Genomic DNA, 24,848 nt, shown 5'->3' with positions numbered 1-24,848 from the left:
TCATCTCCCCCAAATCAGAATATAAAACTAGTCGGACATAGTAATTAACAAAGGCAAAAGATATAAAGGAAAACATAAAGTAAAAACCGAAAATACTTAGATAAATAAAAGAGTGCTTACGGCCAAAAGTGTCGCCTTGAACATAAGCAAATAACTAAGAACTACGCCCACAGCCTGGGCAAGCTTGAACTTCAGAACTAGTAAAACTTAATGCGCAGCAGCCAGTTTTTCAACCCCCCTGGCTTCGACTGATCCTTGGGTATAAATAGGTGCGACTAGGGCAACGGAAGGCCCAGCCCATGTTGTTGCGGCCGAATCCATGCAAGGCATAGAGATGCAATCCACTTTCAGACTTAGTATCTAGAAGATTTCTTTCCTTTTGGATAAGGCAGTGGTTTAGCCTTATCGGTCTCTTCTTGGATGCTGCCGCCTTCGGCCCATATCAAGCGCCTACACCACAATCGTACGTTTCCCGTCTGTTGCGCTGCTTTCTTCTTTCTCTACTCTCCTCCTAATGCCCGCCAGCTTCCGTGCGGTACTTTTGGGCATAAGGGATGGTTTTGCCTCTGAATCCCTTTTGCTTCCGGCAAATGCCTCTTTCATGGAAAGTGACAGCAGTTCTGACCCCTAATGCACCTTTTGCTCACAAGCGGGCCCTGCCAAAGAACTACGCCCTCCCAGGCGACCAAACACTACAAAACAAAAGGAAATGACTCTATCTAGACCTAAAACAGACTCGAAAATAGAGCACAAACTTGGGCTCATCACACGCACGCACTTTAAACACGATTGTCCTCAAGCGTGCGCATGCGGTTTTGCCCAAGAGCAGACACAACGAAACAGAACACAAAACAAGAACCAACAAAGCATACTATAATTTCTCAGACACAAAAGTTAATGACGATCATAAAGGAAGATTTGCAGCAGATTCAAACAAACATGTGCCATCAGTTGAGTCAAGATCAGGTTGTGGGCATGAGGATGTTCCTTCCATTTCACTCTTTCTCTCAAGTGTTTAGGCTGGTGTTTTCGCTCTGGACATCTTGCTGGGCTTTGACCATAGGCTTGCCTATCTTCTATTGTCTCCCCCCTGTAGTCAAAGTTTTATGTGCATCTCATTAGGTCTTTTATGGGTTGTAATGTGGCTTAAGGCATAAAGGGAAAATTTTTGATACGGGGCTAAGGTCATCCTGAACTTCATTCTGGGCATAGATTTCCCAGATTTTTAAGATCCATGCCTATTCTTACGGGCCTAAGCACATACTCAACCAGATTTTTTCTTTCTTTCTCTTTTTTTTTATATATTTCTTTTTCTTTTTCTGGACTTTTTCTCTACTTTGGGATGAGATGTCCCATTTCAGAATCTTTGCACTAGTCCTGCCCATAGGATCCACTACACTATCTCCCTTTCTTTTGCCCTTAAGTTCATTTTGACCGGGACGGCTCAAATCTAGGCAAATTTATATGTGAATTCAAATGAATTATTAAGCTCAAAAGGGTTCACAAGTGATAGATGTAGGGTTGGTCAGTTTGCCTTTTTGGGCTAAAGAAAGAACTGCCTAAATCATTTAACACACCTAGACTATGTACACAGGGTTCGACTGAGAATCAAGGCAAGTTCTAGCATTACCCTAGTCAAGATGTCAAAATTCACTCAAGAGAAGAAAAACTGCTCATGGGCATAAGGCAGCGCAATTTAGCTCAAATCCTCACACAGGGTGATATGCCCACTCCTCTCTATCGTCCTCAACCACACACGGCACAACAGTTTAGATTTTTCCACTTACACAATCAAAACTGAACAACTATCATATCAGAGCAACTTCGAAATACAACATGCTGACACAAGACTTTACTATAACTAAAAGAGGTGGGTCTTCCCCCCCACTCACACACTTTGCCTCAAGGCTAAGGGTGTGAGAACACACAACAGCAAAACACACCTTGCCCCCCCCACACACTTTGCTTTGAGCAAAGTTAGTGTGTGAAGGGGGTCAAGAAAAACAAACAGACTCAAACACACAAAAGAAAACGAAAGAAAACGCAGCCGGTCAAAGCTTTGTGTGCCTGCACCAAATGTTTTTACCTTGTGGGCATAACACCAGTGCAGGCAAAAGGTTACTCTTTTCCTAGCTCTTGGCCAAACAGACTCGACAAAACAAAACAGAAGACAAGAAAAGCGAAAAATAAAACTAACATCCTAGGGAGGGTGAAAATTCATGGGGCAGGTACAGGTGGAAACCTGAAACCCTGATGCTTGAAGAAGGCCAGAAGGGCCTTTTGGGTTGCTGTCAGAGCTACTTGGGTCTCCACGATCCTGGACTCAATCCTGTCCAACTGGTTCTCCTCTTCCTCCATCTTCTCATTTTCTTTGCCTACAGCAGGGCTTTGGCCTTCGGCCGCCGAAACTTCCTCTCCTCTGGATTGGTGAATTTGGGCACACCCTTCTCCATTCTCACATCCATCATTCGAATTAAAGCCTCCATTTGAGCTTTTCTGCCTCGATCTTGGTGTTTCCTTCTTCAATCTCGATCTCATTCAGTTGAGCAAATGCAGTGGTGAACTGGATGCACGAGAGCCTTTGATTGGGTTTGCTGATGATTGATTCTATATGCTCGATCATGAAGGCCCCGAAGTTAAGTTTCACATTATTGTTCATTGCCCAAAGGATGTAGAGATCCTTTTTGGACATAGCATTTCCACTGTCCAGCTTTCCGAAAAGAGAGTAGGAGAGGATGCGGTGGCACATCCTTAGGGCAGAGTCACAGATTCTGTGCCCCTTGACCTTCTGTGTCTTGAACAGCCCTCCATCTCCAATGTTTGCCCACATGACATCCCATTCCTGTGCGTCGAACGTTGGGACTCCTCTTTTTGCTTCCTTATACTCATTTTTCTTCAGATCCTTCAGCTTCACCATTCCCAGATTTAGGTTTAGCTCGTTCACGGACATGTCTCTGGTTTCCCCCTTCAGGGAGAAACTCATGCCCAAAGGGCCACAGTTGGGGTTGATGTCCACCTGGACCGAATCGAAAACCTCTCTTACTACCTCCTCGTAAGCGTGGCTAGGCCATTCCAGAAATGGTTCCCATCCTATGTTGGCGAAATACTCCTTAATCTTCCCCACCACGCCCAGTTGCTCTAGGGAGTCCATATCCGGGATCTTGGGCACAGCAATCCCCTTCTTCTTTGATAGTTCTAGTGTCTTCTTCCTGCTTCTCGAGGCGGACGCCGGCTCCCCTTTTATCATCCAGATTGGGGTTGGGTTCAAAGCTTTCTTTCTCCTCTTGCGGGTGTCTCCTCTGTATCCTCTCCGGATACTCCCTTCTCTTCTTGCAGCACTGAACCCGAGGGTTCATTTTTCTCAGTCGACGATCCTTCGTTCGGCGTGGCTGATTTCTCGGCTGCAGGTTTCTTTCTCTTTGAGGCAGAGAGCGGTTACTTTTTTTCGTGGATGCCTCTTCACTCTTCTTCGCCATTTCTGATGCGGGATTGTCCTCCCCTATGATTGCATGAGGTTCACCGGTACCAAGGGTTGGCGCGTCCATCTCCACCGTAAGTTGGTTGATGACATTCTCATCTACCGACGAGGGGCTCTCGGCTTGCGGAAGGGTTCTTGATGATAGAGGTGGTGTGGTTTCCATTGGAACAGGTTTCTGATGTGAGGTTTTTCTTGGTGGATTTGGTTTGGGTGGCGTGGGACTTTCTCCGGTGAGGTCAATTTTTGTGCCTTGGGGGATTCCTCTGAGTTTGTTCTTCGGCCTTGTGGAGATCATGGTGGTGCGGTGGTGGTTTTTGTATGAGAGGGGTACGGAAGAAGGGGGTGGTGATTATGGGGAGTTGGATGGTTGAAGGTAGTGACGTCATGGGTAGAGGTTTAGGGTTTTTGATGGATAGGGCTGACAACTGTCACATGATGTAACGTGCATCAGGCGGTTTCAGCTGGTGTTTTGCCCGAGAGCCCTGCTTGCCTTTGGACTGAGCATCCCAACCCTTGATTACTTCTTCCCAAAGCTCCTTCTCCTGTACCTGCACATAAAATTTCAAATTCCCGCGAAGGCGGGAAACTCAAACCTACCCACAGCTGTGGGCAAAACCTAATTCCTAGGCAAACACGGAAAGAAACAAACTTACGAAAAATAAAACAAGAAAAACTAAAACATCAGGTTACCTCCTGGCCAGTGCTCTATTTATCGTCCTGAGCATGACGTAGTACCTCAAAATCATCAAGAGTGATTTGTGTCTGGGGATGGATCCAACTCCTCCCCAATCCTTGGTTCATGCCCATAATAGGCCTTTAATCTTTGTTCATTGACCTTGAATACCTTCCCTGACTTTGCATTCTTGACTTCGACGGCTCCATTTGGAAATTGGGCTTGTACTTCAAACGGTCCAATCCATTTTGTACTTAGCTTCCCTGAAGCAAATTTGAACCGTGTTTGGTACAATAGGACCTTTTGCCCAAAGCTGAACTGCTTGTTCATGATCAGGGCGTCGTGACTTTTCTTCATCCTTTCTTTGTATAGAACTGCATTGTCATATGCCTCTCTTCTGATTTCCTCCAACTCTTGAATCTCAAGTTTCCTTGCTTGGCCTGCCTCATTCCAGTCATAGTTCACTTTATTAACTGCCCAAAATGCCTTGTGCTCCAGCTCTACCGGCAAATGACACCTTTTGCTATAAATCATTCTGTATGGTGACATTCCAAAAGGGGTCTTGTATGCGGTTCGATATGCCCACAAGGCATCTTCCAACTTTAAACTCCAGTCTTTCCCTGTTGGACCAACGGTTTTTCACAGGATTGTGTTGATGATGCGATTTGATAGTTCTGCCTGACCATTGGCTTGTGGGTGGTAGGCTGTTGAGACCCGATGCTGAACTCTATATTTTTTGAACAAGTTCTCGACCGAAAAATTGCAAAAGTGGGATCCTTGGTCGCTGATGACTGCTCTGGGCACACCAAACCTGCAAAAAATATTAGTTTTAAAAAAATTCACCACTACCTTTGAGTCGTTTGTCGGAGAAGCCTTTGCCTCAACCCATTTGGAGTCATAATCCACCAAAAGCAGGATGTATAGGTTCCCTCTCGAACTGGGTAGGGGTCCCATGAAATCCATGCCCCATATGTCGAATATTTCCACGGGCATTATCGGAATCTTGGGCATTTCATTCCTTCTGGTTATGCTTCCTTCCCTTTGGCACTGAGGGCAGTTCTTGCTAACAGTGTAACTGTCTTTGAAAATGGTTGGCCAGTAAAACCTGCATTCTAGAACTTTGACCGCAGTCCTCTTGTGCCCAAAATGGCCCCCCACATTCTTTTGATTGGCAAAATTCTAGAATGCTTCCCTGTTCTTCTTGTGGAACGCATCTCCTTAACATTTGATCCCCGCATTGCTTCCATAAATACGGTTCATCCCAAATGTATTCCTTGCTTTCCTTGGCCAATTTCTTCTTCTGGGCATAAGTGTATCCTGGAGGTATATATCCAGAGCACAGGTAGTTGCGCAGGTCTGCATACCAAGGATCTTCCTCCCTTCCTTGGGCATAGAACAATTGTTCATCGGGAAACATCTCTTTGATTGGTTCCCCATCCTCCTTTCTCACAATTCTACTCAAATGATCGGCCACTTGATTTTGTGCCCCAGCTTTATCTTTGATTTCCACATCGAATTCTTGCAAGAGCAAAACCCATCGAATCAATCTGGGTTTGGACTCCTTTTTGGCCAATAGGTACTTCAGAGCAACATGATCGGTGTAGACAGTAGTCTTTCCTCCAAGCAAGTAGGATCTGAATTTTTCGAAAGCAAACACTACTGCCAGCATTTCTTTCTCTGTGGTGGAATAATTGATCTGAGCCCCATTGAGGGTTTCGGAGGCATAGTAGATGACATGGTTTTCCTTTCCCCATTTTTGCCCAAGAACTGCTCCAATGGCATATCCGCTGGCATCACACATTACCTCAAAGGGCATCCCCCAGTCTGGAGGTTGTATTATGGGTGCAGAGACCAGATTGTTCTTCAAAATGTGAAAAGCCTCCTTACAGTCTTCATCAAAATTCCACTCCACTTCATTCTAGAGCAGCCTTGTCATTGGTTGAGCGATTTTGGCAAAGTCCTTGACGAATCTTCTGTAAAAACCAGCGTGCCCAAGGAACCCTCGCAATTGCTTGATATTCGTTGGGTAGGGAAGCTTTGCTATTATTTCAATCTTGGCTTTGTCCACTTCTATCCCTCTGCTTGAAATCATTTGTCCTAGCACAATTCCTTCTTTGACCATGAAATGACATTTCTCATAATTCAAGACCAAACTTTTGTCGACATACCTTTGCAGCACCTTCTCCAGATTAGTGAGGCATGAATCAAAGGTTTGCCCATAGACTGTGAAGTCATCCATGAATACCTCGATGCAGTGTTCGAGGAGGTCCGAGAATATGCTCATCATACACCTTTGGAATGTTCCAGGGGCGTTGCACAGCCCGAACGGCATCCTCCGATAGGCAAAAGTGCCGACAGGGCAAGTGAAAGTGGTTTTGCCCTGGTCCTCCTCTGCAACCCAAATCTACATATATCCCGAGTATCCATCCAAAAAATAGAAATATTGATTTCCCGCAAGTCTCTCGAGCATCTCATCAATGAAAGGCAAGGGAAAGTGGTCCTTTCTTGTCTTTTGGTTGAGCTTGCGGTAGTCAATACATACTCTCCAGCCGATTTGTAACCTTGTGGCTATCAGTTCCCGAAATTCATTTTCCACCACTTGTATGCCTGATTTCTTGGGCACAACGTGCACCGGACTCACCCATCTACTATCGGACACTGGGTATATTATGCCCAAATCCAATAGTTTGAGTATCTCATTCATCACGACTTCCTTCATGGCTGGTTTGAGCTTTCTCTGAGGGTCTCGGACTGGGGCTGCATCTTCCTCTAGCAATATGTGGTGCATACATACTGTAGGGCTTATGCCCTTGATATCGGCTAGAGTCCATCCAATAGCTTCTTTGTATTTTCCTAAAATCATCTTAACCTTACTTTCATCTTCTGGTGTTAACTCCGAATTGATGATTACGGGTAATGTGTCATTTTCGCCCAAAAAGATGTACTTGAGATGTTTAGGCAGAGACTTCAATTCGAGCTTGGGTGCTCTCTGGAGTGAAGGCACCAATCGATCCTCAGCTTTCAAGGTGGGAATGTTCAGAGCTTCTGTGTAGTTGATCCCCTCGCTCCATGCATTCAGCATTTTCACTGCCTCTTTTAGTTGTTCCTTCTGAACATCTTCCTCGGTGAGACTGCTTTGGATTACTACATCGAAAGGTTCCTGGAGTGTTGTTCTAGGCAATTCCTCCTCAACAACTCTTCTGATTATATTGACACTTTTGACCATCTCTGTGTCGGCGGGATGCTTCATGGCATTATATATATCGAAGGTTACTGTCTCTCCCTCGAACTGGCATGTCAATTTGCCCGTATCACAATCGATGCGTGTCCTGGCAGTTTTGAGGAAAGGCCTCCCTAAAAGCATAACTGGGTCGCGTGCTTTTGATTTTCCCATATCAAGAATGTAGAAATCCGCTGGAAAGATGAGTTCCTCCACTTTGACCAAAACGTCCTCCAATATCCCTTCTGGGTAAACATTTGACCTATCTGCCAGTTGGATTACCACTCTGGTAGGTTTCAGCGGCCCTATCTCCAGGTCCTGATATATAGACAAAGGCATAACATTAATAGACGCACTGAGGTCGAGCATTGCCTTATCCACCTTCATGGATCCTATCACACAAGGAATATAGAACATCCCTGGATCTCCACACTTCATGGGCATATCTCGCTGCAGGACTGCGGATACTGACTCGCCCACCTGAAAACTGGCATCATCAGTGTATTTAACCTTCCGGGTGCAGAGTTCTTTTAGGAATTTAGCGCATTTGGGCATAGAACGTAATGCGACCAAATGGGTATATTGACTTCCACCTTTTTAAAGATTTTCACCAATTCAGTCAATTCTTCCTTTTCCTGTTCTCTGGCCATTCTGCCCGAGAAGGGGAGTATGGGCTCAACATATCTCAATTTTTCTTTGGCTTTTTCTGTTGCTTTCTTCTTAGCTTCCCTTTCTTGAGCTAATTCTTTCTCATCTGTTGATCCCATTCCAACTTTCTCTCTAACCTCTTATTCCTCCTCAGTTTGCTTTCCAACCACTTCGGGTAATTCCTTACCGTTTCTGAGTGTCACAACATTTACCTTTTTTACCTCCACTTGGGTAGGAAGTTCCCCCTGTTTGCTTTCCAGGCGAGCTACCGCTTGGGCAAGATGTGACAGTTGGGCATTGACATTCTGCATTCCTCCTCTTGACTCCATTATGAACTTTCCGGTTTCTTGCTGGAATTTTACTTGTTGTTGTGCTATTTGATGCACAACCTCGGTCAAGGAAGATCCTCTTGCCTGTTGAGGTTGTTGTGGGTATTGTTGTTGATTACTTGGTTGCCCCTGGCTCGGTCCCAGATAGTTGTTGTTGCTGTACCTGAGATTTTCGTGTTGTCTCCATCCTTGGTTGTTGTACCGTTGCCTATAGGGTTCAAATGGCTTTTGATTCTGTCCTCCATTACTTCCTCATTGCTGTTGCCCAATAGCATTGACCTCCTTATCTTCAAACAGTTGTGGACATTCATCAGTTGCATGTGAATTTGCCATGCAAAGTTGGCAAGTTTTCACGGGCTTCCGGATGCTGGGAATTCCTTGGTTAGGTGTTTCTTGAGTTGTCATGAACTTCTCGAACATATTGCATAGCTTGTCAATCTTATCATCTTGGACAGAGGGGTTCGGAGTCGGTGCATTCCTGACTATTGTTCATTCTTCATCTTTGGACTCCTCGGCCATATCAGCTATGAGTTTGAAAGCCTCAGCAGCGGATTTGTTCAGGATCGATCCCCCATAAGCAGCGTGTAGCCATTGTCTATCTTGCCTTCGAAGTCCTCCCACGAAATACCGAATAAGATCATGATCCAGTATTTGATGTTGTGGGCATTTGGCCAACATTTGTTTGAACCTCCCCCAATACTCGTAAAGGATTTCTCCTGACCCCATCTTAATGTTGCTTATTCGAGTCCTCAAATTCTGGATTCGGGCTGCAGGAAAATACTTTTCCAAAAACTTACTCTGCAACTCCTGCCAGGTTCTGATGCTTCCCTCAGGCAAATCGTACAGCCACTCCCTCGCTCCCTCTAATAGAGAGAACGGAAAAGTAAGAAGTTGGATGTATTCACCTAGGGCTTGACTTGCAGTGCGCACTGTTCCGCATGCCATCTCAAAATCCTGAAGATGTCTTTGAGGGTCCTCCCCGGGCATATCACTGTACTTAGGCAAGATTTAAATCAGTGTATGCTTCAGCTCCCAATTTCCAGTGATTTCCGGTAGCACGATGGCAGAAGGCCGGAGGTTTAGATTGTTCAGAAACATCATGTCCCGAAGAGTTCTATTGGGATTGTCATTTACTACTTCTGGGTTTTCCGCCATATATCTCTCTTTCTTCTTCTATCTGTCTCTGTCTCTCTCGTGCCTCTTGTTCTGCCCTACGTCTGTTCCTGTTGTTCTGTCGTGCTAGTCGCTCAATCTCCGCGTTGAACAAAAGATGGTTGTTACCTGCACTCCTAGTACGACGAAGAAACATACAATAAGACAAAACTCACGCTTTGATCACAAAAGAAATTACTAGCGCTCTCAGTTTCCCGGCAACGGCGCCAATTTGACGAAGCCGTCGTTGAGCTTCGCGCAAATAAAATATCCTGTGCCCACAACTAGACTAGCTAGTGGTAAGTCCAGAGTCGAATCCACAGGGAACTGAGCAGTAACTCCTCCTGCAAGGGTATCACTAAAAAGGGTTTGTATTATGATGGGTTCTGACCACAACGTGCTTATGGGCAGAACAGAGTTTCCAACTAAAACTGAAATAACAAAGGTAACTTAATCAAATAACAAAATAATCCTAACTTGGGTTCGAATCACTAAACATGAACTACGCACTCGATCATCGGTGCAAAGATAAATTACTATACTCGCATACTAGTGGTTATAGGCATAAGAATTGTTGCGCCCCTATTGTCACTCGTCACGCACGCAAAAACCCCTCGCCCAATCTATCCTTTCAGTTTATGCTCCCTTATAAGTTATCCCTAATGGAAACCAACTACCCCGGACAACATCCACGTCCTCTGCGATGGCCTATCGCTAGTTGTGCTTTGCCCAAAATGCCTTAAGAACTAGATAGACCCACTTCACTCTTACGCAGATATTTCACCGCAGTCACGGCTCCAACGCTCGTTGTACTATTTTGTAGGTCGATGGCGTCTCACCTTTGCCCAAATTTTACTTGTGGCCAAAACTCCCTAGTTAACTAGTGATCAATTAATTAACCAAGTTGTTACAACCTTATTGGAATCAAACCTAGTGTATCGGGAATATGCTCATATATTTGTTATGCCCAAATTAGACCTCTCGAGTTAAGTGTTCATGCTTAGATCATCTCCCTCAAATCAGAATATAAAACTAGCCGGACATCAAGTAAATAACAAAGGCAAAAGACATAAAGGAAAACATAAAGTAAAAACCGAAAATACTTAGATAAATAAAGGAGTGCTTACGGCCAAAAGTGCCGCCTTGAACATAAGCAAATAACTAAGAACTACGCCCACAGCCTGGGAAAGCTTGAACTTCAGAACTAGTAAAACTTAATGCGCAGCAGCCGGTTTTTCAACCCCCCTGGCTTCGACTGATCCTTGGGTATAAATAGGCGCGACTAGGGCAACGAAAGGCCCAGCCCATGCTGTTGCGGCCGGATCCGTGCAAGGCATAGAGATACAATCCACTTTCAGACCTAGTATCTAGAAGATTTCTTTCCTTTTGGATAAGGCAGTGGTTTAGCCTTATCGGTCTCTTCTTGGATGCTGCCGCCTTCGGCCCATATCAAGCGCCTTCACCACAATCGTACTTCTCCCGTCTGTTGCGCTGCTTTCTTCCTTCTCTACTCTCCTCCTAATGCTTGCCAGCTTCCGTGCGGTACTTTTGGGTATAAGGGATGGTTTTGCCTCTAAATCCCTCTTGCTTCCGGCACATGCCTCTTTCACGGAAAGTGACAGCAGTTCTGACCCCTAATGCACCTTTTGCCCACAAGCGGGCCCTGCCAAATAACTACGCCCTCCCATGCGACCAAACACCAGAAAACAAAAGGAAACGACTCTATCTAGACCTAAAATAGACTCGAAAATAGAGCACAAACTTGGGCTCATCACTTGGGGTTCGGCAAAGATATCTTGGAATTCTTCCAGTAATCTCTCCAACTCAAGACATGTGTTAGATTTCTTCTCCAAAGCTTGCTGAAAGTCCACCAGGTATAACTCATCCACCTCTTCTAAGTGAAAATGCAGCATATGGAAAAGTCCCTGGGTTGAAACCTCTTTAAATCTGGCCTGATCAGTCTCTGCTTTTAATTTGATTCTCCTTATACCCTGATGCACTGCAAATGTCATGTTCTTGTAATCCAAGATAATGGGAGAACAAAATTCCAACCAATCACTTCCTGGTATTAGGTCATAACCCTCACTAGCCAATACTCATGGGGAGTAGGTGAATGTGTGTCCATGTACCTCCCACGATAGGTCAGCTGCTCTCTTGTTACTCATTCACGTACTCTTGAGGAGTATGTGAATGTGTGTCCCTGTACCTCCCACGATTAGGTCATAACCCTCACTAGCCAATACTCTTGGGGAGTAGGTGAATGTGTGTCCATATACCTCCCACGATAGGTCAGTTTCTGTCCATTGGCCACCCTAACTAGAATAGGATAATCAGGCTCCAACTCAATACCAATCGTCTTAGCAAACTTTTCTTGTAGAAAGCTTAGTGTGCTGCCAGTGTCCAGGAGTATTCTGATTTGGGTGTCTCCAATCTTTCCAATGATTCTCATGGTTCTAGAATTTGCACCTCCCATCATAGAATGCACATTAACATGAACTTCTTCTGTAGGTTCAAATTCATCTAAAATCAACTCCACAGTTCTCTCATCATGTCGTGAGTATGCTTTTTCCTATGCCTCAATCATCTCCATGAAAAATAAGTTGTGTTTGCATTTATGCCCAGCAAAAAACTTCTCATCACAATTAAAACAGAGCCCCTTCTCCCTCCTAGCTGCCATCTCTGCAATGGTGAATATCTTGATAGGAGTTCTGCTGCCACTTTGATTATTAGGCTTGCTGGTTGTTCCTCCACCTTCTGGCCTCTTATAACTTGTTTCTTGATTTTGGAAATTCCTAGGAATAGGCTTTACCTTTTTTGCAATGACATCAAGAGTTGAGATCTGTTTGTATCCCATCTCAACTGCCTCAATAAGAGACTTAGGTTTGAACAATATCATAAACCCATGTAACTCTTCAGACATGCCACTTATGAAGCTTGCAACGAAATACTTCTCAGAGTAGTTCATGCTATTACTGAACAATAAGAACGCTCTTAACTCCTCAAATTTGTTTACATAATCGTCATAAGTACCAATTTGTTTAAGGTTCTTAAACTCCATGACTATTTTCCCTTCATTTAAGTCTTCAAACCTAGCTAGCTGCCACCACATCCATAAACTGCTCCCAAGTGATAGAAAATAAATTTTCACAGCCAAAATTTTGCCTTTCCCTCGAAATTATGAACAGAAAGTTGGATCATATTTTCATCCGACATGGCAATAGTTAATTTAAAATAAGTATTGCATTTGAGGATCCATCCCCTGGGGTTGGAACGATTGAATTTAGGGAAGTCAATCTGATGTACAGAATTACCACAGTTGAAACTATGCTGAGATGAATAATCACTCCTAAGTTTAGAAGTTAAAGAAGTATTTCTAGTAGAATTACCTTCTTTCCTAACAGATCCAGGAGTTGGGCCTAAAATAGACCCCGATCCTTCCTTGTTTTGGCCCATAAACTGGAGTTGTCGTTTGATGTCAACTAAGATAGTAGATAGCTGATCATATTTTGCATCTACTTTCTGATCGATTCCAACTAACAACTCCTTCAATCTCTCTTCAGTAATTGTTCTTTGTAACGATTGAGCTTGCAATAATTGATCCATTTTCTTTTGTGCTTCTTGCAGCTCCTTCAAACGCGTACCATCGGCCATGATCGAAAAAGCTTTGCTAGAAAAAGCAAAGAAACCTTGTTCTGATATTACCAAATGTTATAGATCTGTGTTTGGATGGGAAATTGTATACAAAAAAAAAAGAATTTTACGTAAAAAAGTTGTGATCTTGATGTGATAATTAAGATAGAAGATAGAAAGGGAAGCAGGAGGCGAGAGGAAGAAGAAGATAGGAAGAAAGTTGATATTTCATAATTAGGTTAAACTCCTTCTCATGCAGTTACATATAAGATGGTCCCCTCACACGTACAGTACTAACTAAAAGCAAATAAAGAGAAATAATAATTGAAAAAACGCTACTACTGCCGAAATGCGCTTTTCCCTCACTTAGTCACTTTTAAAAACGAAATTCCCCTCTTCACCAGTTTTACAGCTTCCAACGTCTCTTAAGCAATTAACTGTTCCACCATCTTCAATTGCTTCGCCTCCACCCTTAATTCCCAATGTCATGACAGCTTCAAATTAATTTTTGTATTTCTTGGTTTGGAATATATATTTTGGGCTATTATAATTTTATTTAATGTGGACTTATACATTTTTTAGCTATTAATTTTATATATTAATTTATTCATGTATTTTATTTCATTTGAGTTTTATTTTATCTATGAATTAATACAAATACTAATAATGATTTTCATAGAATAATAAACTAGTATATTAGTATAATACAAAACACAATGATTTTTGTGTGTGTGGCTATCGATGTTTCTCACTTTATATATGTGTCAAAATCAAAAATTATCTTTATTGTTTATAAGAATTAAGAAAAATATGTTTGATGGATGAATGGGAATATGAAGATGCAAGATGATGGAATTATTTTGTAGAAGATGAAAGAAGAAGAAGAAGAAGAAGACGGCGACGCAAACAGAAGAAAAATATGCGTAGCAATTATTTTGTAGAAGATGTAGAAACAAAAATAGGTCTAACGACATAGTGGTGGATCAGGATGAATTAAATGAATTAGGGTTTAAACTATTTTTCTTTTTATGTTATTTGTATTTATTTTAATTTAAAAAAGTTAATTCTAGGCTACTTAGATATAGACTTTAAAAATAATATAATTTAGACTTATTATATTCACTTGGGTTAAGTACCAGATTCCCCCTATCGATAGCGTCCCTATCGTGTTTAGCCCCCTACCGTCAGGAGAGAGAGCTGCCCACTACCTCAACGTGGCTTTATCGCACCAATTCCCCCCTGCCTTTTAACGTCCGTTAGCGGGCGTTAACATCCGTTAAAAGGCGGGGGGAAAATTGGTGCGATAAAGCCACGTTGAGGTAGTGGGCAGCTCTCCCCCCTGACGGTAGGGGGCTAAACGCGATAGGGTCGCCATCGATAGGGGGAATCTGGTACTTAACCCAAAAATGTTTTTATGATCCGTCTCTCCCTCTCTCAAGCTCTGCCACCGCGGCTCCTCCTCCGGCGAAGGGCCGTTGGCCGGCCTCCATCTCCGTCGCCTCTTCCACTACCATCGTCACCACCACCACCACGTCTTCCTCCATCTCCACAAGTTCAGGAACCAAAAGTTCAACACCCAACAGTTTCCACCACCATCCCTCTCTCCCCCGCCTTTGCCCCAAATTCCGGCTGCAGGAGCTTCGCCGATGAAGACGGTACAATCCACAGAAACCTAGATTTGCAGAGAGAGAGCCCATTCCGTATCTTGGCAGCCCATTTCCCCCACTTACAACTGGTGCCTCTGAGGGGTAGGTCGACGCCGACGAGAATGGAGAGGTGGCGGACATCATCGTGAGCGCTGAGAGTGCTGAGATTGGCGTCGGAGTCAGCGAATTTATAATTCACTTTGATGACACCAATGGTGCCACCGTTGCTTCCGCAAACTGAATTTAGAGAGAGAAAATTGAGGAGCGGCGGGAGAAGGGGGAGCAGTAGAGGGCGGAAGTGCGACTCCATTTTCTGTTTCTCACCTTCTCCGACGGGCAACCGATGCCAATTGGCTTCGCCGGAGGTGTCGATGGGTGTGAGGCGGTGAGGCGCCAGATCTGAAAATCAAGGAGAGAGAGAGAGAGAGAAAGATGAGTGGGGCCGGGGGGAAATTGGTGCGATAAAGCCACGTTGAGGTAGTGGGCAGCTCTCCCCCCTGACGGTAGGGGGCTAAACGCGATAGGGACGCCATCGATAGGGAGGAATCTGGTACTTAACCCTATTAACTTTAAGTACGAGTTATTGCTTTTGTTTAATTTAATTATGCGCCCGGAATTGTTGAATTTAATGTGGCTATCGATTAAAATCATAACAATGACATTTTACAATAAGATTAGTATATATAATTTATATTACATAAAGTTACATGTTTTATAATAATTAAATTGGTTTGAACTGTCATTAAGTTAACTTCCATTATACATAATTTGTCAAGAGAATTCAATTCCATAATATTGAAATATTTATTATGTATTTAAAAAAATATTATGTACTAGTATATTAGGATTTTGATTTACATATATATATTTTTAATTGTGAGAAGGTCTGAGGTTAAGACTAAACCTTTTATTTATAAGTCGTTCACCTCTTCGATATTTATAATTTATGTTTAAATAAAATGATCGAATAAATATAATTTAAATACCCATTCAAAAAATATGTATTAAATTATATGCAAATAGATGGTTTTGTGTATCTATCTTTTTATTTTTTTATGAATTTATATATTTATCACCATATATCAATTAAAAACAATTAAATAGTATTTCAACCATTGGAAATAGAAAGTTGAAAATTTTGTATGTTGGTATATTCAATTTCTTTATTGTGTAATTGGTGTGGATTATTTTTTTAAATAATTATATTAACTTATATTTTAATCATATTTAATAATTATATTTATTTATTTAAAATATCGTTTAATTTCGATATTCACCGTGCATCGCACGGGCGGGCGTACTAGTTGAAGTAAAATACCAATTCACTTAATTCACATTAATTATGCCTTGATAACTAATTATATAAAATTACTAAAATACCCTCCTATTACGTACATACATAATATGTATGAATAGCACTACTCTAAAATAAAAGCTTCATTACAACAGCGGGACATGTGATCCGAATAGTCATGTTAATTGAATTTTTGGGTTATTAATTGGCCATTAAATACATAAACTACTAGTTAATTTATGAATTGTATAAGAAATTTATTTTTGATTTGACAATATATAAATTTAACACAGTAGGCGTTTGGTTTGAATGAGAAGGCATGATTGATAAAATAATTCATCTTAATCAAGTGTTTGGTTTGCATGATTGAGTCCGTGTGATTGATAATTCAGCCCGCATCTAATCATCCAATTAAGACATTATTTATCACCTCAAAGTTGATGGATTATTTAATCACTTCTCCAATTCTATCAATCTTATTACTCTCATATATTCAATCCACCAAATCAAAACCCTTGACTTAATTCAAACTGATATGATTGTCAAACATAATTGAGGTCTAATCTTGTGAAAGTAATTGTAATTTTTTTGTATGATCAAAATATTCGAGATACTCATTGAGTAAACAAAACAATAGTTATTGAGTTAATGATGAACAAATATATTTTTTTTTCTTTCTTTTCCTATGTCGATGGTTATAACACTTGAATTCAATTTGTAATTTTGATTCAACCTATGTTTTTTACGAGTATACAAAATAAAATAAATAAAGTATCCGGAAAAAAAAAAGAGAGAAAAAAGAAGGGTTAAATGCATGTAATATCATGAACTTAGACCGAAATCCAAATTTAGCACGGACTTCAATTTGCCCAATTTATATGGCTAACTTTACCCCGTGTCCAATTTTAACACCGTTTTTTTCCCCCTCAAATTGAATCCTACGTGTCAATGACGTGGCTTGCCGGCACAAGTTTTCGGCCGGCGAGCAAAACGCAGCGTTTTGCTCGCCGGATTTTGCTCCTCTCCTCCAACACCCCTTCATCTTCCCGCCGGCGAGCGCCTCTCCTCCTCCAAGCGCGACGCACAGCTCACGTCGCCGACTCCCCCTTTGCGACCTCCGGCGACGATTCCGACGACTGTAACGCGGCCGGTCGACTCCGCCTCTCTTGTCTCTCTTCCCTTTCTCGGTCGCCGCTGCCCTTTTCCCCTAAACCCTAGATCCCCAACTTCAAACACCTAAATCGCGGCCACCTAACCACAGGCCGCCGCCCTCACCGACGCTCTCTCTCGCCGGACGAGCAACAGCTCTGAACCACCGCGGCCTCCCCTGCTCTCGACTGGACAGCAGCAGCTCATGCCGTCTCCGACCATGCTTGTCTGTATCTCTCTCTATCTCTATTCGGTGCTAAAATTGAACAGGGAGTAAAGTTACACATTTAAATTGAACACGGAGTAAAGTTACACATTTAAATTGAACACGGAGTAAAGTTACACATTTAAATAGAACGTTTTTAAGTTACAAATTATGACGTGTCATTTGGAAGACAAGTCATTGTCACGTGGTTCACGTCATTGCCACGTAGTTCTGCCGGAAAACAAATCGGTGTTAAATTTGGACACGAAGTAAAGTTAGCCATATAAATTGGACAAATTGAAGTCCGTGTTAAATTTGGATTTCGGCCTAAGTTCATGATATTACATGCATTTAACCCAAAAAAGAACAACAAGGTATTTCAATTATAGGGCTCAAATAGCCAATAAGGCCTTGCTCTAGTGGCAAATATGAGGCAACCAAGGTTTGGGTTCAATCCCACCTGCATGCGGTGATATTTTCCCACTTTCGGTGGTGTTGTATTTCCGCATGCGTGCGATGTTGTTTGGTGTTGAGGTTCCACATTCAGGCGTGCGTTTCTTGATTGCGTGCAGTGATGTTTTCCCACCGTTTGGGTGATGGTGAGGTCCCACCTGCGTGTGTGTTGCATAGTTGATCATATTAAGATACCTCTTGTAATTTCAAAAAAAAAATTAAAAATTATTGGGCTCGAATCGGGTGGTTTAGCATTTTAGTCGATTGAAGCTGTTAAAAAAATGTTTGATCCTTACTAATTCAAATTAATATGCCCATCTGTGCGATGCACAGCGAAATCGATATTAAATGATATTTTAAATAAATGAATATATTAAATATAATCAAAATCTAATAAATGTAAAATATGTTTAAAAATAAAATATCAATTAATCAATAAAATCCCAATTTTTAAAGCATAACTTTCAACTATGTATAAAGTGTAGTGTAATGATAATTATAAAATAATTTTAAATTATTTGATAATGAAAAGTAATATACACATTATTATTATAGAGTATTCCACATGATAATAAATAAATAAATATTTTCATACACAAACATAAATAAAAAAATCGTAAAATTTTAACAAAGAAAAAGAAAATAAATAATCTATTCGTTTTAAATTCATTTTTTATCATTTTTATACCTTATTAAAAATCTTGTTACCAACTTAAATTTAAGATGCATATTGAATATTATTTTATAAATCAAATTTGACGATAATTGAAAAAATAAATTATAAAAAAGTTAATGAAAAAAAAAGAAAAAAATAGAGGGAAAGATTGGAGGGAGAAAACTCCTCTTTTATATATTATAGGGTTAATAGCCAGAAAATACACGAACTTTTACCGAATTTGTAAATTGCACATGACCTTAAAAAATAGCCTCAGAATACATGACCTTTTAATTTAATTGCAAATTGTACACGCGTTGACCAACGCATTAATCCCTGCTGACGTGGCTCCCGGAATTTTCCTACGTGGATGACCGGAGACAATGGGAATACAACGTCGTTTTTACTTACGTTTTAACGCTCAAAACGACGTCGTTTTGAGTGATTATAATTTTTAAAAAACAAGAAAAAAAATCCCCAAATCTGCAATCCACCACCATCGCCTGAATCCAGCCAATCCAACCCCGAATCCAGCCCCACGGCGACACGATGTAGCACATCTCTTCCTACTTCTCCAAAGCCCTAGCCGATCGGATCCTCCGATCCTGGCCCCGCGTGTACAAGTCCTTCAATTCGACTAGGGTTCCGGCCGTTGCAGAGGAGATCGCGGCGAGGAGGATTTTCTTCGAGCTCCTACTGTTTCTAAAAAGTGGCTTCTGTAATCAACAATCAAACGATCGTGGAGGCCATGGAAGGGGAGAAGATGGTTCATGTAATCGATTTGAATGCAGCCGAGCCGGCGCAGTGGCGTGTTTGGGAACCTGAGAATCTGTGCGTGTTTGGGAAAATGGAGAGGCGGCGGCTAGGGCTCGATTTTGAGAAAGGGAGTCTGCGTGTGTGTAGGTTGCCGGAAAACGGTGGTGGTGGAGAGGGAAAACGGTGGTGGCCGGACTCGGACCGCGACGAAGGCGGTGGTTCATCGTTCTTTCATTTTTTTAAAATTTCTTTTTCAATAAAAATAACACTTGTAATGCCAGATCAATAAAAATGCCATGCGTATTGCCACCTACAATAAAAATGCCACGCATATAGTCCACGTCATTGCCGGTCAACTTTAATTATAGCTAGAGTTCCCGCTGTGTGCAATTTACAATAAAATTAAAAGGTGATGTATTCTGAGGCTATTTTTGAAGCTCATGTGCAATTTGCAAATTTCGTGAAAGTTCGTGTATTTTCCGGCTATTAACCCTATATTATATAGATATAGATGTGTGTTGTACCGTATCTGGAAGTTTTTGTAAAGACTATATATTTATACATTCAAAATTGGATTTCAGTTTTTCCATTTAACACAAAAAAACATCCAAATATATATGAATCGAAACACATACGGAAAATCATTTATGAACTAGGGACATTCAATATACCCAATTGCATTATTTAACCCATGCAGTAGTTTATATTGATCAGAAATTGTAATCTTTGATAAATTAATTTTACGTGTAAAGAGAGATTTGGGATTCAATCCTACAATCCCCCTTCTCCCAAGTAAAAAAAAAAATGACTATACCACCCAAAGCATATTATATCAATATTATACTCTATTTACAGAGGGGGAATAAGGATGAAAGTTGATATAAATTTTGTTTTATTTAATAATTTCAAAAAAAATTGTTTTTTTAATGTATAAACATCTGCAATAATTAATTAATACTTCATCTGCCTTATATTAATGAAGCGTGTGGTACACTTGCTAACTAAAAAAATTGAAAAATTCGCCTCTAACAGAAAAAAAACAAATACTTCAACGTTTTTTTGGATTAATGCCGTGAAAAACCATGAACTTTGGTGCTATTTCAAAACTTTCCATGAACTATTTTTTTTATCCAATTTTCCAGGAACTTAAGGGGCTGATCAATTTTGCCATGATTTTCAAAAATCCTCAAATTGAGTGCTGACATGACATTTTTAAGTGACCTGAAAAGTGACATGGCGTCACCGGCGGTGAATCAAAACGACGTCGTTTTGAGCCCAAAACTCTCTCTCTCTCTCTCTGTGTGTTAGTGGTCGAGCTCGCCGGAAAGAAAGTTTTCCGTCTCCGTGGGCAGAGCTCTTCTAACCACCTGGTAATGCGGAGGGGGGCGGCGGATCTGCGAGGTGGTGGGGGAGGGCGGTGGAGAGAGAGAGGTGGTGTGAGGTCGGCGGCGCGAGATCTGGGGAAGAAGAAGATTTTTTGAGGGAGAAGAAGTCGACGGCGGCGATGGATGTTTGGAGAAGAAGAAGAAGAACGAGGGACGGAGGTGACTAGCGCGGCGGCGGTAGGGGCGCCGGATCTGGTGCGGGTGCCGGAGGCGGTGGTGAGGGAGGCAGCGGTGGACGGATCTGGTGTGGTGGTGGTAAAGGCCGCGAATCGGAGCAGCGGAGAGGGCGGCGACTGGCGCGGCGGCGGATCTGCAGGGTTGGTTAGGGAGGCGGCGGCTAGAGTAGAGACCAGAGCAGAGCAGCGAGGCGGCCAGAGCAGAGCAGCGAGGCGACCAGAGCAGAGCAAAGAAAAATAATCGATTTTCTATTTTTTTTTCCAAGTAGGCGCCACATTAGCTCGGTATTACCACGTAGGCGTCATGTCAGCTCGGTAATGCCACGTAGGCACCACCTAAGACCGGACAATCACCGGAGGTAAAAATCGTGGAAAAATTGTTCAGGCGTTTAAGTTCATGAAAATTTTGATAAAAAAATAGTTCATGGAAAGTTTTGAAATCGCACCAAAGTTCATGGTTTTTCAAGGCATTAACCCCCTTTTTTTTTAATCTATAAATAACCCCTTTTATCCTACACTATATGTACATTATTTTCTCAATCTTTTCTTTTTCATTTCTCTTTTCCTCTCTCATTTTTCAACATAGAAAAATGATTTCGTTCTACTATTCTTCGTCTTCTTCATCATCTTCTTGATTGAGACTATTTAGGTACGATTTGGACCACTAGGGCCGGAATAGTCATTTCTATGGTTATTTAAAATTTATATTTGGTTTTTTTAATTGATGTATTTTTATTATTTATGTTTAATACAATTTCACAGTATTTCAATTAATGTAATTTCTAAATTTAAATTAAATCAGAATTCACAAACTCAAAATTAATTCATATGAGTCAACATGATGAATCAACTCAATGCATCATTTGGCTCATAAGTGGGCCCAAAATATGGATGAGTCAAACATTAACTCAACAAACGTTAATGCTCTTACTTTTGTCGTTTCGTGGAGTGATCATGAGAAAGTAATGAAGTGATGATACATGGAGTACATAAAAAGCAATATGATGAGTTTTTGTGCGTGAGAAATATTATGATGTTTAAGAAGTGATGATACACTAGTAATTGGGTGGGAAAGGATTTAGACCACCTAAAATAGCCGTTTGAAGTGTTAGTAATAATGGATTAGGAAGATGGTCCCAGTCGTACCAATCCCAACCATCACATTTTAGAGGTTCCACATTGAGGGGCTGTTGATTGGGGTGTGCAAGCGCGGCGCGCATCATCACTGCAACCAGATGCATCGCTCTGGGTTCCATAATCACATTGTTAGTGATTGTCAAAATCTCCATTCCACTAATCTCTAGCCCCGTTTCCTCTTTCACTTCCCTATACGCACATTCTTCGAAGCTTTCACCTGTTACTTGCAACATCATCGGATTCAATCAAAATAGTAATTCTCAACTCAATACACCGAAACAAAATATTCCATTTATAAACTTGCATCGAGTGATAAAATTAGTAAGTCAAGGATTTTACATGATTCATTAGCGGCAGTTCTTGGAGTTTTGAATGATTTTTGTGAATTTGAATTACATTTTATACATACTTTGATTAGTAATCGAAATTCCCTCCCACTTAATTACTACTCCTCAAATAAAATATTCGCCAATTTATGATCATTATTTGGATTATCAATTGATTGGATAAATGATTTTAAAAGCAATCATTCTTTTTTTTGAGAATTAAAAGCAATCATTCTTAATTCTAAACAATTTTATGTGGAGTTGTTGAAATCCTTGTTTGAGAATCTTCACAAATCAGATCTTAGGATCACTCGTGCAAGTAATTTGAAATACCAACCCCAATTATTGTTTAATTGAGATAGAAATAAAATACTAATATGCTTAAAAATAATCTCTTTTTATTATTTTGGAATGTTCATAAAAAATAATTATTTTTTTTGGAAACTATTTATCATACAGTGGACCATATTCTCTACTTATAATATAATTAATTATCATTATAAATACTACTCATATTTTTTAAGTGTGATTTTTTCTCTATTCGTAAAACAATAATCATTTTCATTGAAACATGTCATCTCATAAGATGATTAATTTTTGTGGATGGAGGGAATAAAATAAAAACATCCACCAACACTTTCAGCTTTTTATGGATTTGGATCGAAGCAAATTTCTTTTCCAAAAACAATAGCAAATAATTCTTCACTATCAGGAAACATTGTATAAGTAGACACTGCAATTCGTATGTAGTATTGATATTTAAAGACCATCTTAATGGTAGAATCATTTGTTGATCACACAATAAAAAGGGGGGGAAGATCTGACCGAACTCGAGGTGACCGCCGGGAAGGGCGAAGTGGCCGTCGCCTATAGCGGTGCGGCGGCGGCCCATCAGCACTTTATTCCCGTTCAACAGAAACACCTGCACCCCAACTTCTAGCGTAGGTTGCTCCGGCACCGCCGCAGATGACGACACGTGCAGCCGGCGGCGCTTATTCGCCCGTAAAATTTCTGAACGCTTGGAGTCATATTTGTGAAATGGGGAAATAGGTTTGGCGGTTGAGAGAATTTTAGTGCTAATCATAAATGCCATAGTGCTGCTGCTGCATTCAATATGGTACTAATACTAATATACTGTAATATATATGAACGTGGTAGGTATATATAGTTTGCCTCAAATCTCAAGCAACTGGAAATATTTTTTATAAAGGAGAGAATAGTAGAAGTATACCCATCTACGAGATTTTCATAATTACGAGGCTGCGTGTCGGTCAAACCAAAATACAAATAATTAAGAGATTAATTAACTGCTCAACTACCCTAGTCTCTCTATGCCTATTTTTATAAATCTCAATTTAGTTATCTTTTTCCACCAATCTATCTATCTATACATATATAAAAGCTGGTCCATCTAGCCAAAAAAAATTCCCGCCCTTTTACTCAATTTATTTTTGGAAAGTTGACTAATTTATAGGATGATATATATATATATATCTTAATTAAATGTAATTAAATCTACATTTAATTGAACGGCATTTATTCCCATCATCTATATATGAAATTTATATGTAAAAATTTGTAGATCACTAATTTCAATTAAATCTTTTGTGAAAAATATTCATCCAATAAATAAAATTCAAAATATAAATACATATAAATTGCATGGGATCTTGTAGTCATTTGCAAAAGTGAATATTCTTTTTGATTTACACGCAATTTTAGACTATAGATTGTTTTTGAATTCAAGAGAATAAAAAATTATTTACGAACTCGTAGCAATATCTCATATAAATTATTTTTGATTTACACGCTATCTCATAGATGGATTTCTAATTATTTTCAATTAAATCTTTTGGAGATAAACAAAAAAAGGGCTATATAAGGCGGCTATTAATTTTTTGTTGTGATTTTTGCAAAGTATGACAAATAATAATAATAATAATAATAATAATAATAATAATAATAATAATAATAATAATAATAATAATAATAATAATAATAATAATAATAATAATAATAATAATAATCTTACTAATGCTAAACACGACACAATAGATCATCCAATCATATCTCCATAAATCATGACCCACATTGATTATGTTTCTATGTTTTGTCTAACAAATCAAAATACCAATATACCAATCAACTATCAACGAAATTATGAAATACATATTAAGTAGAGTAAGGTATTGATTGGTATGCATGATTAATGAGATTTTTGTATCATCTTTACAGCTAAACAAAGGAGACGAAGAAGAAGCCCTATCTCAGGCATGCATGACGTCAGATCTAAGAGAGAGAGAGGTGATAGTGTGAAATGTGTAATTTGGCAACATTCCATATATATCTCCAAAAAATGTAACAACTTTTTATTATCGTCAAACCAAAATCAACTCCATTATCAAAGCATCTCATTCAATATAATATATTAAATGTGTATCTCCCATCAAATGTGTATCCCCGTGGCCTATATAAACTAACTTTTGGTGTGAAATTTTTACTTTTTCTTTTGATATTCATCATTTCTCTAATCATA

At 40.4% G+C, this 24,848-nt stretch overlaps 1 protein-coding gene across 1 annotated transcript; it reads right to left on the bottom strand.

Moving 5' to 3' along the window:
* Positions 1 to 21,835: 21,835 nt before the first annotated feature.
* Positions 21,836 to 23,525, bottom strand: LOC131024459 (nudix hydrolase 1-like). The gene is made up of 2 exons (XM_057953969.1): positions 23,138 to 23,525; positions 21,836 to 22,203 (listed from the first exon to the last, which is right to left on the bottom strand). The coding sequence occupies exons 1-2, from the start codon at positions 23,403 to 23,405 to the stop codon at positions 21,905 to 21,907; spliced, it is 567 nt and encodes a 188-aa protein (XP_057809952.1). The 5' UTR covers positions 23,406 to 23,525; the 3' UTR covers positions 21,836 to 21,904.
* Positions 23,526 to 24,848: the final 1,323 nt, after the last annotated feature.

The sequence above is a fragment of the Salvia miltiorrhiza genome, chromosome 5 (genome assembly GCF_028751815.1).
Source record: "Salvia miltiorrhiza cultivar Shanhuang (shh) chromosome 5, IMPLAD_Smil_shh, whole genome shotgun sequence".
Lineage (NCBI taxonomy): Eukaryota > Viridiplantae > Streptophyta > Magnoliopsida > Lamiales > Lamiaceae > Salvia > Salvia miltiorrhiza.
The sequence above is the reverse complement of the archived record's forward strand: the minus strand, read 5'-3'. Positions and strand labels throughout refer to the sequence as shown.

Coding starts and splice junctions, on each gene's coding strand:
- LOC131024459 (XM_057953969.1), bottom strand. CDS start 23,405: ATGGCATTTATGATTAGCACTAAAATTCTCTCAACCGCCAAACCTATT. Junction 22,204..23,137: donor CGGCGGTCACCTCGAGTTCG/GTCAGATCTTCC, acceptor TGCAAGTAACAG/GTGAAAGCTTCGAAGAATGT.